This window comes from Diadema antillarum, unplaced genomic scaffold, assembly GCF_040938485.1.
Source record: "Diadema antillarum isolate AM-2024a unplaced genomic scaffold, OU_Dant_1.0 scf00000167, whole genome shotgun sequence".
In the NCBI taxonomy this organism is placed as follows: domain Eukaryota; kingdom Metazoa; phylum Echinodermata; class Echinoidea; order Diadematoida; family Diadematidae; genus Diadema; species Diadema antillarum.
Window position 1 is genome coordinate 2,297,080 of NW_027271056.1, and position 14,481 is coordinate 2,311,560.

General features: G+C 40.0%; 2 protein-coding genes and 1 non-coding gene across 3 annotated transcripts in view; 1 reads left to right on the forward strand and 2 right to left on the reverse strand.

Moving 5' to 3' along the window:
• Positions 1-1,617: 1,617 nt before the first annotated feature.
• LOC139722540 (single-strand selective monofunctional uracil DNA glycosylase-like) lies at positions 1,618-9,029 on the reverse strand. Its single transcript, XM_071633829.1, has 3 exons — positions 8,797-9,029; positions 3,521-3,960; positions 1,618-2,582 (listed from the first exon to the last, which is right to left on the reverse strand). The coding sequence occupies exons 2-3, from the start codon at positions 3,917-3,919 to the stop codon at positions 2,055-2,057; spliced, it is 927 nt and encodes a 308-aa protein (XP_071489930.1). The 5' UTR covers positions 3,920-3,960; positions 8,797-9,029; the 3' UTR covers positions 1,618-2,054.
• Positions 9,030-9,120: 91 nt separating this feature from the next.
• On the reverse strand, positions 9,121-9,192 carry Trnat-cgu (transfer RNA threonine (anticodon CGU)). Its single transcript has one exon. It is a non-coding gene; the product is annotated as a tRNA-Thr (tRNA).
• A 513-nt stretch (positions 9,193-9,705) lies between these two features.
• Positions 9,706-14,481, forward strand: part of LOC139722572 (protein timeless homolog) — a 33,019-nt gene continuing 28,243 nt past the window's right edge. Inside the window, exons 1-4 of the mRNA XM_071633863.1 lie at positions 9,706-9,748; positions 12,653-12,795; positions 13,225-13,378; positions 14,024-14,201. Of these exons, the coding sequence (XP_071489964.1) occupies positions 12,684-12,795; positions 13,225-13,378; positions 14,024-14,201 (444 nt within the window). The 5' untranslated portion in view covers positions 9,706-9,748; positions 12,653-12,683. The remainder of the gene's footprint in view (positions 9,749-12,652; positions 12,796-13,224; positions 13,379-14,023; positions 14,202-14,481) is intronic.

The following is a 14,481-nucleotide window of genomic DNA, read 5'->3' on the forward strand; positions in this document are numbered from 1 at the left end:
TTGTGTCATTTCTTGTATTCATTACAACTTCTAATGAGTTGTAAGATTTCACACGTTAAATACCACATCTTATATTTCTTTGGCACAAATGAATTTACAGCTCAAAATCACATAAAAAGGTGTAATACATGCTACATGTAGTTGGCCAATGTTATGTTAATAAGTAGTTGTCTAAATTAATCAATACCCCCTATTCAAAGAACAGACCACAAGTTCACATATATTTCAGCTGTCGGTAATTTTTCTGTGTTCTTCTATTTACTGACTTTGTAAACTTTGTCTTTATTATCAGTTTCACCAAACATAAAATTACTGTTAGCCTCTGCCTCCTGTCAAATAGAGAAAAAAAAAAGATAAGCCTCAAAAAGACTGATAATCATCATGGTAACAGCACAAGCCCCTCTGACAATGGTGAACCACATGTCAAACCATACTGTATACAGGGAGATGGAAGAGGGATCTCTTCCACCTCCCTGCTGAATATCAACGAATCCTGTAATTTGGCTACTGGTGTAGCATGACAGGTGCTCATGATATTTCTTTGCACAATTAAAAATGGAAATAAAAAACAAAACTGTGTGAAATCCTATTGTAACTGAGCCAAAGGAAAGAGTGTAACATTGTATCAACACTACTTTTTTTTTGTGAGATTACCAGGTATATTTTATAGACGTTCATGTGTGTTCTATACAAGAGAAAAAAATACAATCGTACTGGTAACAATGAAATGGCGGATTAACTTATATCAACTTGCTCAAGGTGAACTTAGGCAAGGTTGACTGCAGACATTCATTGCTGTGATACCTATAGTGTACCCGCTTTCAGACTGGTTTACAAACAGTCAATGAATACACAGAAATCTTTGGCCATGTACAAAATGATGTGAATAAACATACTTGTTTTGTCCCATTTCAAGAGGAGCAAATCCATTGTCACAATGAATGATTCCAAGTGAAGACACATCATCAAACCTCAAAAGCTGACAAACAATACAAAATGTGATTTTCCAATGATGAATCAAGTTGCTTGCATCCATACTTTTCTCTAGCACGACCAGATTATGCATGACTTATGGATGGATTAATAATGCTAACAGCAAAACAAAATCAAGCCCAAGATGTTGTAATGATCACGTTTGGCTGATACAATTGTACATGTAGGTAAAAAAGTAAAAAATGAGTCCCTCTGCAAGAGACATGATTACCAGCAAGCTGCCAGTGTTTAAGACATGCATGCAAAAATATCAGCTACAGCGCTTTGCCCTACACTTCTTCAATAATTTGAATTTATGAATACCGGTAGCTCCTGTGAAGACACATCTCACAAATGGATGCTGAGAAATAATTGTCAGTGATTCTGTTGTAACCATTTTCTTTCAGTGTCATTAAAGTTGTGCATTATGCTGCTCAATCCAGTTGTATTTTTTTAATACAGTGAACATTGAGAAAGTATATTTAGATTTAAACCACCAGTCACACATACTGTACACATCAGAGTGAAATTTACCATAAGCTATTAATACACTATTTCTTTAATAGCTAGCTAGCTCTACAAACAAGGAACTTACGAAGAGGACAATTGCATCACAATGTCTCCAACAAACATTACATGTACATGCATTGCTTACATACTGTAATTACACACTTGCTCAGAGCAGATAGTTTTTTTACATTTGAACGTGTCACGGATGCAAAAACACACACACACACACAGACACAGACACACACACAGGGAAGGTTGTCTTAAAAGCATATAAAATACCTTTCCTCAATTTCTAACAAACAAAGCAAAAGTATGCTCTTTGGCTGCCATGACACAGAAACATGATTCTTAAACCTATTCCTTCTCTCTCTCCATTCTTCCTCTTTCTCCATCTCTCTCACACTGGAATATTGTAATTGCTCAATTTTGTCCTTTTTGAAAGCCTCTACAATGTCTTACTACAGGACTAGGCGCTGATCTGAGTTGAGAAACTGAGATACTGTAGACATGAAAATGCTAGAAAAGGTTTTAAAAAAATTGATGGGCTTTTGGTTTTCAACCAATGACACATTTCACTCAAAATATTTCATAAGTTCCAATTCCCTGAGGCTTTTCTTAATGATTCCATCCCATCCCTTGTTTGCTGCTGGGTTGATGGGACTTGGATGCATTATTGTCACCACGGTAACACCCTCCATCCCAGCCTTCTTCAGTGCCTTCTTTGTCTGGTCCTCTGCAAACTTTCCTATCCCGACTACCACCTTCACTCCATACAGCTTGATCAGCTTGCAAAGGTAATCGTTGCAGATATCGATGAGAGGCTTGCGCACATCAGCCTTCAGTGAGGGAGGCGTGATGTTCTTACTTGTTTCTGTCATGAACACAAGCGGACAGTGGTTATACACGAAACATTCCCGAAAAAACGCGTCTGGAGTCTTGCACAGATCCTTCCACAGGCTCCAAAAGCGGGAGCCACTAACCTCGCTGCGCTTGCACTCCAGGCCCTCGATGATCCTCTTTGGATGCTCCTTGGGTGGCTTGCCAACCTTGCCTGTGATTTCCATCCAGTCCTTCACAAAAGTTGTCTCTCCAAAAGGCACCTACAATGTAACATGAAATATTCAGTAAATTCAAATATAAATTAGTATTATGCTCAATTCAGGTCAGGAAAATAACCCTATATTGACTATTCATGACTTCTTTTTTCAAAAGTTTTTTAATGATCATGCCAAAACTTAGTGATATGTGTGAAAAGAAAAATGCACATAAGCTACTATGGTCTAATATTTCTTCTAATATCCCTTTTACAAATGTATACATTGTATCCCCTAACTATCCACATATGAGAGTAATGCAGATAAATCAATAAAACATTTCATTTACAAACTCTAAAAATGATGCACACTTTATATTTTTTTTCTTACAAGTGCCTGTAAAAAAGAAATAAAAAGTCTTGATGAAAAAGATCTGATGATGGGGGGGGGGGGGGGGGGGGGGGGGGGGGGTGGGAGGGAACTCCCGAGAATGTGACCTTTTGACTATGCCCTAAAAATAATCCATATCATTTTGAATTCTATTCAAAAACTCCAACTCTAGTTTCAATGAAAATATCATGCAGATAATTGCAGTGTCAAAATTGTGAGGATATATTATTCTAGTCCTGCTCCAATTTTATGACCAAATAATGCAGATCTATTATCCACACAATTTAGTTCATGAAATGAATTACGTGTTGATGAGTTAAGTTCTTTTAGAATTTTACATACTGGTACATAAATGTATGTATTTCTTTCCTCACATTTAAATCAATGCTAAGAATAACAGCTGTCACTGAAATAAATTTGAATCAGGATGCACAAAATGAATACAATTGTACTCGATATCTTGGTGATAGAAATTGTCCACATAGTACATATTCCAAGACAACAAACCCATCATGGTTTCTTTTCACAGTCTGATGAAATGAGAACTAGGTATTTTTATACAGTACCCGGTAGTTCTTATATTACTGTATACAAAGATGTGTTCTTTCACTCACTCCATTTTGCGCCATGCCAAATGGACCAGGATTCATACCCAGGAAGAGAACAGACTTCTTGGAGTTGCCATACTTCCGGATGTAGCAATCGTGGGTCTCTTTGGCATAGACGAGGGGATTGTAGATGTAGCTGACCGGGTCGCCGAACTTTAGCGCATCAAGCTCTTTGACCATCTCTTCCATCAAACTTATGAAATCCTTGGCAATCTGGTTGTCGGATGAACTCTGGGTCACACTTTTGGCGGGCTGGGTGGGAGGTTGTGTTACGGGTTGAACAGACCCTTTATCACCATCTGGTGATGCTCCAGGCACAGTGTCATCCTGTGGCACTCCATTATCCACTGCCCCATCATCCCCTGCAGGAGCACTAAGCTTTACACGTTTGGATTTCCTCGGCATCTTAGGCACTGATTTCAGGCACTAGTACCAGTAGCTAATGTCTGTAAGAGGATGCAAAATAAAATACCAATATCATATTGCCATGTATCACTGTAAAGGCATCTTCTGGATACTGTAGGGTGATAGCCGTAATCCACCAATTCCCTTTTTTTACGACGTGAAAGACTTGAAAAGCTTGTACAATAGGTACAATGTAGGCACACATAAAAATAAAACAACTGTTTGCACCTGCTTGATCATTTTTTCTTGATACGCATGATTACTTGCAGTCATGAAAATTATCATCAGTTGGCCATCATTGAGCAAGCCAATTGTTGATCAAAACACAATGCCCACAAGGCAGTACATTGTAGGTAAGACTTTCACCATGGTGTTTAAAATAAAAACATTCCTCAAGTTTGTTTTCTTCTCTACCAATGATTTTTTAATCCGGTTTTAAAAGAATGATGAGTATAAACATTTTTTTAAAACAGTGTTTGTGAACTGCTGGCTGGAAAATGATTTCTGTTTAAATCTGTAGTACTGGTACCGGTACTTTGCACTTTCTGCACCTTTACCACTTTTATGTTTATATAGCGATATATATTCCTCCATCAAAGAATGATAAAAGAAAATATATATGCGAGTTTCTAGCCCGACCAGACGCTGTGCGCTGTCAGTATTTATACAGCGACTGGGTTGTGTATAGTTAGTGAGTTTCAGAATATGATATGCATTATGTATAGACCTGTATGAATATATCAATAATCTGTTAAATCAAAGTCAAAATAATCAAATTTCAAATTATCACTTTATAAGGACACTTAAGTTTGTAAATTGCACACAGTAACAATCAAAAGTTGGCATGTACAAACAAGAGTGAAATCAAACTGAGAGCAATAATGGTAGAAGTTTCATCGAATTCCAATTCATTCATTCATTCATTTATTTTATTTCCATACAGTCACTTGTTTCAGCCACAGGCTGTTCTTCAACAAGTCTGTGCATCTTAAAACAAGAGACCCGCGGGTCTAGCGCTCACCTGAGTATCGCAAGTTCACCTTTCACGCAGTCACTAATCTAAATTATTCACAGCTCTACCAAAATTTGACCAGGCATTCTCAAGTAGAAGATGAAAATGTACAATAAGGGCCCAATTTTTTTAAGATTCCTTAATTTGGGGGGATTGGGGGCCCCCTGGGGCCCTCTGGGTGGGGCATGGTGCCCATTTTTATAAATTGAGATCCTGACCCCCTAGGGATGCTACCTGCCAAGTTTGACAAAAATCCATCATGAGGTTTTCAGGAAGAAGATGAAAATGTACAATTCAGGCCCCCATTTGGACCCTTCCAACCACCACCCCCCCCCCCCCTACCCAAGAGGGGCACCCCTGGATCTCCTATGAACAAACTTGAAACTACAGTCATTAATGTACTCACTCATAGTATTATCTCAGCTCTATATATAACTTCTGATTCTAGAGAAGATTTATAAAGATTCCTTCATTTGGGGGATTTGGGACCCCTGGGGGCCCCCTGGGTGGGGCATGGTGCCCATTTTAACAAATTGAGATCCTAACCCCCTAGGGATGCTACCTGCCAAGTTTGGTGAAAATAGGTCATGGGGTTCTCAAGAAGAAGATAAAAATGTACAATTTAGGCCCCATTAGGACCCCTCCTCACCCCCTCCCTCCCCTGGGTCCCAAGGGGGGCACCCCTGATTCTGCCATGAACAAACTTGAAACTACAGTCATCAATGTACTAACTCATAGTATTAACTTAGCTCTATCACTTCTGGTTCTAGAGAAGAAGATTTTTGCGGATATTCCTTAATTTTGGGGGGTTTGGGCCCCCTGGGGGCCCCCTGGGTGGGGCATGGTGCCCATTTTCACAAATTGATTTCCTAACCCCCTAGGGATGCTACCTGCCAAGTTTGGTGAAAATGGGTCATGGGGTTCTCAAGAAGACGATGAAAATGTACAATTTAGGCCCCATTAGAACCCTTCCCCACCCCCCTCCCCTGGGTCCCAAGGGGGGCACCCCTGATTCTGCCATGAACAAACTTGAAACTACAGTCATCAATGTACTAACTCATAGTATTAACTTAGCTCTATCACTTCTGGTTCTAGAGAAGAAGATTTTTACAGATTCCTTAATTTTGGGGGGTTTGGGCCCCCCTGGGGGCCCCCTGGGTGGGGCATGGTGCCCATTTTAACAAATTGAGTTCCTAACCCCCTAGGGATGCTACCTGCCAAGTTTGATGAAAATCGGTCTTGGGGTTTTCAAGAAGAAGATGAAAATGTAAAAAGTTTACGCACGACGCACGACGGACGACGGACGACGGACGACGGACGACGGACGACGGACGACGGACGACGCACGACGCACGACGCACGACGGACGCCGGACGAAGGGCGATCGCAATAGCTCACTTGAGCCTTTGGCTCAGGTGAGCTAAAAAACAGTTACGGTACATCACAATTCACATAATACAAAAACATCACACACAAAATCATACTGAAAAAGAAGAAAAGGAAGAAGGAGAAGAAGAAGAAGAAGAAGAAACAAAACGAAGACACTTGACTGAGTTTACAGACTACAGATCACATTCCCTATTATTTATTTACAGTGGCGTAACAAAAAGCCCGGAGCTGACAAAAGATTGTGATTCAGCGTGATTCCTGGTTAGCATTCTGAATATAAGCAGGATGTGCGCAGTGTACTCAGAACATCCGAACGGCAAAAAGAGTAGCTGCAATGTTGTGCAATGTGATGTAAAATGTACACCTTTGTACCTTACACTTCGTTATATCAAAACTAGATCATTGATTTTGTAGTGTTGCTTTTACATACTATTCTATATCAAAATGCCTTGCATTGCCAATAATAAGACTTGACCTGGGATATTTCCTAACTTTTCCATGTATTTAAAACACACACACACACACACACACAAACACAAACAATTAGGGGATGCTCTAAAGTGCAGATTTTGGACATCCTTCCCCCGCTTGATCACTTCGACGCCCCCTCGCTGGTCATACCTCCCCCAATCATGAACATAAACCGACACCCTTGACTACCAGTGGCGGATCCAGGGCGCCCCCACTTTAATTTCCATTTGAAGCGAAAAAATGTAGCTACAAACGGCAGTTTTTGGACTGTAAAATGTCAATATGTTCAAGCTCGCTCGCATTTAATCGCTATGCCATTCTCCTAATGTTGCTGCCAGTAAATGCCAGCAGTTGCGCCAGGGGCCCCGCGCCCCCCTTAATTTCCAAAGCAAAAAAGTATAGCTACAAACGGCACATTTTGGACTGTAAAATGTCAAAATTTTCAAGCTCGCTCGCTGCACTCGCTCGCATTTAATCGTTATGCCATTCTCCTGATGTTGCAGCCAGTAATTGCCAGCAGTTGTGCCCGGTGCCCCCCTTAATTTCCAAAGTGAAAAAATATAGCTACAAACAGCAGTTTTTTGACTGTTAAATGTAAAAATTTTCATTTAATCTTTTTGCCATTCTCCTGATGTTGCTGCCAGTAATTGCCAGTCAGTTGCGCCCGTTGCGCCCTCCCCCCCCCCCCTTAATTTCCAAAGCGAAAAAAATATAGCTACAATTCAAACAGCAGTTTTGGGACTGTAAAATGTCAAAATTTTCAAGCTCGCTCGCTCGTATTTAATCGTTACACCATTCTCCTGATGTTGCTGCCAGTAATTGCCAGCAGTTGCGCTCGGTGCGCGTGCGCCCCCCCCCCCCCTTAGGACCTTAATTTCCAAAGCGAAAAAATATATAAACGGCAGTTTCTGGACTGTAAAATGTCAAAATTTTCAAGCTCGCTTGCTCGCATTTAATTGTTACGCAATTCTCCTGGTGTTGCTGCCAGTAATTTGTCATTTCGCACCATCATTCCATAATCCATGTAAGGAAAATTTATAATGTTGCTCAATGACTGTGCTGTGGAATGTATCACAGTCAGTCCGTTATGTATTGTACCAGTAAATGTAATGTTAGTCCATATTAGTATCAAGTTTGCAGACCGACAGCGCACGCACACACACATACACATGCATGCACGCACAAGCATACACACCCTCAAAATTACTTTTCCACGAGGTGCCTCCCCCCCCCCCCCCCATGTCTTGACCCACGCCACGGTACACCACTGTTTATTTACATGCATAGACTTTTTAAGAATAATCTTTAAAAACATAAACAAACACAACCAAACCTGGCACATTCAATTCACAACTAACGACCGTTAAGCCTGTCTCAAAAATGAAATGGGTCGCCCAGCCATCCACCTATCATCAATGGCAGTTAGTTTCTATAACTAACTAGTAGGCACCAGCCACTTCGTGGTATCTAAATTGGCTATTCTACTTCTAGCCTATTCTATGTCCAGTGGTCCATGCTCGGATGAACCTGCCCTGGCTGGGCCTTGGCCCTTGCTTGTCTACCGCTAGTGGCTGGAACTTTACGTGGAAGTTCGGTGTGCCGCGATGCTAGAACGCTTGAATCTGACTCTACACTATTTCCAGAGTAGGCAGAGACTCCAACTCTCCCGCCGAAAACCCATTTTTGCAAAATCTCCCGTTCTCCCGCTGGAGATTTGATTTCTCCCGCCCTGACTCTGTGTCTCCCGGTGGAAAGGATTCCTTACTTATTGCTATCGTAAGTTGAAAAAATAAGCCTTAGATAGCACCAGAGAACATCTAGAACCCTAGGAACTTCGCGCTTCGCACACATAAATTTGGAGTCTCCCGTTTGCTAGGGGTTTCGGGCGGGAGAATCTCCAGATCAGAAGGTGCTTGGGGTTGGAGTCTCTGTATTTCTACAGCAAAGTCTGATAAGTCGGGCTTTCGAATGGTTAGCATGAATCTTATCTTGCAAAGACACTTACCTCACCAACCGTACCCGTCCAGCAGTTCGGATTTTCAGTGAAAAATCACTCTAACCGCGAGGTTTTCTATCCCTCAACCGGTACTCGGTTCCGATGATCAGTCAGCCAGCTGCTCCGCTCCGCAAGCGCGAGCTCCGGTGGCGGGGCCGGGGATCCGCTCCGCTCCACTGCTAAGTGCTAGCTAGCTAGCGCGCGCTCAACGTTTTATGGACGACACAGATATTGGGTCAAAATATCAGCTTCTCGGACGACTAGAATCTAGGTCAACAACACTGGGAGAAAAGAAAAAAAAAGAAGAAGAAAAAGAAAAATGTCATCAAAATTAGGCCTGAGAGGGATTTGAACCCTCGATCTTCTGTTTACGAGACAGACGCCTTGCCACTTGGCCACCAGGCCTCGCTGAGAACGAGCGATATCTTTTGAGTATATATATAAAGGTACCTCCATGGTGTAATACTAGCACTGAACAAATAAAAGTCATTCTGCTCAGGGAAACCTCATAAAATTACACATTAGGATTTATGATACACTAATGGAATGACATCACGGCCTTAAATCACTACTGGACATTACAAGATGCTATAAAATGCAACGAAGTAACTATTTTTCTCATTTTTTTTTTCCCACAAGAGATAACATCATTTCTACACCTAACAAAACCAAAGAGATTTTCCCCAATATAGCCCTCTACACAGTGGTTACATCCTAAAACAATATTAATTTATGTTAATAGAGAAAATCTTTTTACTAATTTGAAAGTTAATACATAAGTTTTAATATTTTTTATTTCTTCAAATGTATATATATTACTGTAATTTATGCTAATATATTTTTTTTTATCAAGTGTAATTTTTCCACATTTCAAATACATGTGATTAACTCCTAAACAAATTTCATTGCACTGTTTTCCCGCGATGTGGCGGTAAATTTGTATTCAGCAGTGAATGTTTGGGTACGTACAAATTTTCACTATTTTTGCCAAGTTAGTATGATATTGTTCTATTCAATCTACACCAAAACGTTTATCGAGAATTCACTTTTCACTTTTCAAGACGTTCTCTTATCTGCTTTGTTCTATATCTAAGACAACTGTGACATGACGTTGTGGAATCAATGGCACAGTCCCACATACGCAGATAAATGTATGGCTACCAAAAAAAAAAAAAATAAATAGCATTGCCATTGGGCTGGGGTACCACATCGTAACCCTAAGGATCTGTAGCTTGTTTATTCGAAAAATAATATAAAAAATCGCCTAATTCTTACCTCAAATAGGCCATAAATACTGCAGTTTTGAATGTCGTGACCGTCTATGGCGTCTCGTTGATTATGAATCTCCGTTTTAAAATAGCGCAATTTTAGTGCATGCAATCCGTTTTCTTCGCGCAGCTTAATAAAACTAAGGGTACCTAGCGATCGGCACCCCTTTCCCTCCCCCTCCATACGTAATACACGTGAATTTCACAGCCATGCGTCGTTACTGACCAGATGTGTAATTGAAACGTGTTTAGTTTGGTTTGTTAGTTTGTTTTTGAGTTTGATTTTCGTTTCTTCTTTTTTATTGTTTTTATAGCTAATAATGACACTTACTCCCGCGCGAACCTTTTCGTACTACACGCAGTTCGCACACAGCCATAATACGCAGGGTGCCGATGACAAACCCCAAGGTACCCTGCCGATAGGTGGTACCCGTACCATATATTGTACACAATCACAATAATGGAAAATTGTGAGATGATGACATTATCAGCTCACTCATTTTGCATATTCATATCAACTGTACGAGAACAGTTGTGCTGAAATTTGCAAAACTTCACAATTTAATAACTTCCCTAATTTTTATTTATCCAATTTTGATCAAATTGTCAGTGTTGGCTGTTAATTTGATTTGAAAATTTAATGTTGTATTCATAAGATTTTCCTTTTTTTTTATCAGACCATTCCTATACTGGACTGACTGGAATTTTTCTTTTATTGTCTTGTTGATATTTCATCACAAATGCATGGGATAGCATACACGTGTAAATGACTACCAATGATACCTGATGGTAATGATTATGGAAGGCACTTTTTCTACTTCCGCCATGAAGTGTCGCCGGAGGCATTACGTTTTTGGGTTGTCTGTCCGTCCGTCCTTTCGTCCATAATCAATTATGTGGACAGTGTAACTAAAAACATTTGAGGTATCCTAGTGAAACTTGTCATAAATATGTATGAGTGGGCGAAGTTGTACCTATCAACTTTTGTGCGCACATGCTCAAGGTCAAAGGTCAAGGTCAAATGCTCAAAATTTCACTATTTCCCCCATATCTAATTATGCAATGCCTGAAGGTATTTTCTTGAAACTTAGTGTATACATGAAATACCAAATAAAAATTCTCCTGAGAGAGTTTCGGGTCATGAGGTGAAAGGTCAAAAGAAAATGTTAAAATTTCACTTTTTTCTCCATATCTCAGGGCGAGAGTTGGCAGCCCTGATATCTCACAAATGGTTCAAGGCCGTTTCATGGAACTTTTAATAGTACATATGCATACTGACTTGCAGTGATCATCTAGGGAATTCATGGGTCATGGTTCAAAGGTCAGGGGGTCAAAGGTCAAAGTCGATAACTCCTCAAAATTTCACTATTTCTCTCTTATCTATGCAATGCCTGTAGGATTTTCCTTGAAACTTAGTGTATGCATGTATTATCCAATAGAGATTCTTTTGGAAGTTTCTTGCTAAAATGTCAAAGGTCAAGTGAAAGTGCTGAATTTCACTTCTTCCTCAAACTTTCAAAAGGGTCAAAAGTCAACTAAAATCCTCAAATACCTGCACTCTGAGACAATGTAGCCATTCATCCAATTAAACCTAATTCAAGGAAAGTGAACTCAACACATTTGTGACAAACCTGTCATTTTAATATTTTGCCCATTATGTGAAATTGTTGTCACACATGGTTGTGACATGACACATGAAACATTTACTTTCCTGGGTAGTGTATCACACATAATATGTTAAAGACTTGATAGTACAGTACTCTCCGCATAATCGGGTAGGCTCTAGCAGAGCGTTTCTTACCCGATTAACCGGAGTACCGGAGTACACTGCACCAAACACTTACACTGTATGCTTAAAACGCGTGCTTTCACAGCACATTATACATACCTTACACTTGCTCAGTTACGAGCAATAATTTACACTCGATTTTATGGACAAATGTCTTTATAAAACTTTGTCATTTGACCATGGTAACACGCAGGCATTTTCCGAAAGGAACACGTCTCTTTGCGTGCACTAGTCACGTCAGGACGTTGAGCTACTTTTCGAGAAGTGCCTGAGGAAAAGGAAATTATGGAGCTGGTGCATGGCCTAATTTTCTTTGCAAACTTCTCATATTGTGAATGTTGTTGCATGGAGCTACCTTGTTGGTCCATGGTTGTTGCGGAGCAAGGGAGGAGCACAAGTGTGTTCAACTCCTGTCTGTCTATGCAGTTGTGAGTGCCAGCTATGTTCGTTTACGTGTGGAAAGACGGTACTGGTACATGTGTTTCCATGTTTAATCACTCCCCAAGTGATCGGTCTCCTTTGCAAATCAAGAAGAGAATGCGATTAGCAGTGGAAAATTTGACATTCATGTTTCTTAAAGTGTTATGTCTGCGATAAAATGTGGGTAGAAATTAGATTAGAAGAAATTGTTTACCCATTTATGCGGAGAGGCAACCCGATTATCAGGTAATTTTAATGTGCATTGGAATTGATTTTGACATTACTACCCAATTAAACGGAGTACCCGTTTAAGCGATACCCGATTACGCGGAGAGTACTGTAATATATACCATTCATGCATGTTTATTAACTCTGCCTTCTTCCACAGTGAATGACTGGTCGGTGAAAATTCCAGCACAATGGCTGTTGATGTTCTCAACCCCATTAACATGAACTGTGAGCTGCTTGCAACATGCAATGCCCTGGGCTATTTGGAAGGGAATACATATCAGAAGGAGCCGGATTGCTTGGGTGACTACTTGATTTTTTTTCTTTTCAACCAAGCAACTACTTTTTGTCTGAAATCTCCATCTGCATGTGTCACAAGCCCACACACTAATGGTTTAGTCTGTAGGATGTTCAGCATGTTATGGTCCAGGGGTTTAAATGAAGATTTTAGGAAAGTGAAATTTGTCTTGGGGGATCTTACGGTGTAGACACTTTGAGGTTTAATGTGCTGAATTTGAATGAAAAGACTTAGAAGAGACAGTGTACTCTCATTATTGCCTAAAAACTACATGTACCAGTACAATACTAGGTATACTGTTTGTCCCTTGTTCAAAGCTTCACGATACTTTATGTGTAGCGAGTGAATGATAGTGAATCCCTTTGTAGTTGAGCCTGCTGCCTGTATTTAATCACTATTTTTAACATCTATAACTATGCAATATTCACTCGCAGAAACAATCAAGGACCTGATTCGTTTCCTGCGACGGGAGGACGAAACATGTGCTATTCGCCGACAGCTGGGCCATGCCCAGATTCTGCAAAATGACCTCATTCCACTCACCAAGCAGTACCACAAGGAGGGAGAGCTCTTTGAAACATCCATCAGGTAATGTGGGTTTATGGTTTTGGAATTATGGTAATCTATTCTCATCTGTATATTCCACGTTTTAAAGCTTGAATTGAAATTTTGAGTGTATATAAAGGCAGCTGCTTGTATTACCATCTTGGTGAAACATCCTCTGAAGTAACAATAAGGGGGACATTACTGTATGAACGATTGAAGAATCATTTAAAGTTGTCATTATGAGGCCACAGGGTTGATTGATTTATGCTTGACAAGCAGTACAACCTTTTGTTTTAAACTGTATATCAGAGGAATCAATAAATGCAGGTGCCTGTTCATAGATTATTTATTTTGTTATAAGTATGTTTTATTGTTTCACAATCATATAAAATCACAACATTTACAAATTATTAATTTGCAAACACCAGATTAATTGTGTGTACAGATATGGGGTACCCGGTACTTGCTTGAATCTCTATTATCTTTTTGGAGGTTTGTTACTAGCTTGAGCTGTTTTGGTTCAAGTTAAATAATTGTGAAGAATAGAACATTGACTTCCAATATTGCTCTGACTTTGATACTTGATATTGCATGTGATAAATTTATGAACTGTGTACCTTACTTATGGTTTATGCATCAAAAACAACAAGTTGATGATGATTCCTGCTCTTATGCTTACTCTCCTAGGCTTCTAGTCAACCTGACACAGCCGGCTGAGTTGTGCTTTCAAAATGTTCCCAATGACAAGACGTTCCAGAACTACTTCTTGGAGGTGCTGTCCCATCTCCAGGCCTACAAGCAGGCATTTGCCTGTGAGGAGTTCATGACAGTCCTGGCCAAGAAGCTCAAGAAACTGCTTGATATGGTAATTAAGGCTTCTTCTCCTTCTCCTTCTTAGAATAAAGATTTAAGCTTGGAATGGAACATGGTCAAGATATGATTACCAGCAAAGGATGCATTATGGCAGGTAGTCTGGATAGTTACAGAAATATCATTGGTAGTGAAAGTGTGACTTCCTGTAATCATTATTTTAGTGTCATCATCCCATTGACTTTTACAGGTGAATGACAAGTCATTTCTCACTATTGTAAGAGGTGTATGCATTTCTAGCCATTGTGATGCATTTTATTAGGTACACAATCAAC

Coding starts and splice junctions, on each gene's coding strand:
- LOC139722540 (XM_071633829.1), bottom strand. CDS start 3,919: ATGCCGAGGAAATCCAAACGTGTAAAGCTTAGTGCTCCTGCAGGGGAT. Junction 2,583..3,520: donor TTGGCATGGCGCAAAATGGA/GTGAGTGAAAGA, acceptor GTTACATTGTAG/GTGCCTTTTGGAGAGACAAC.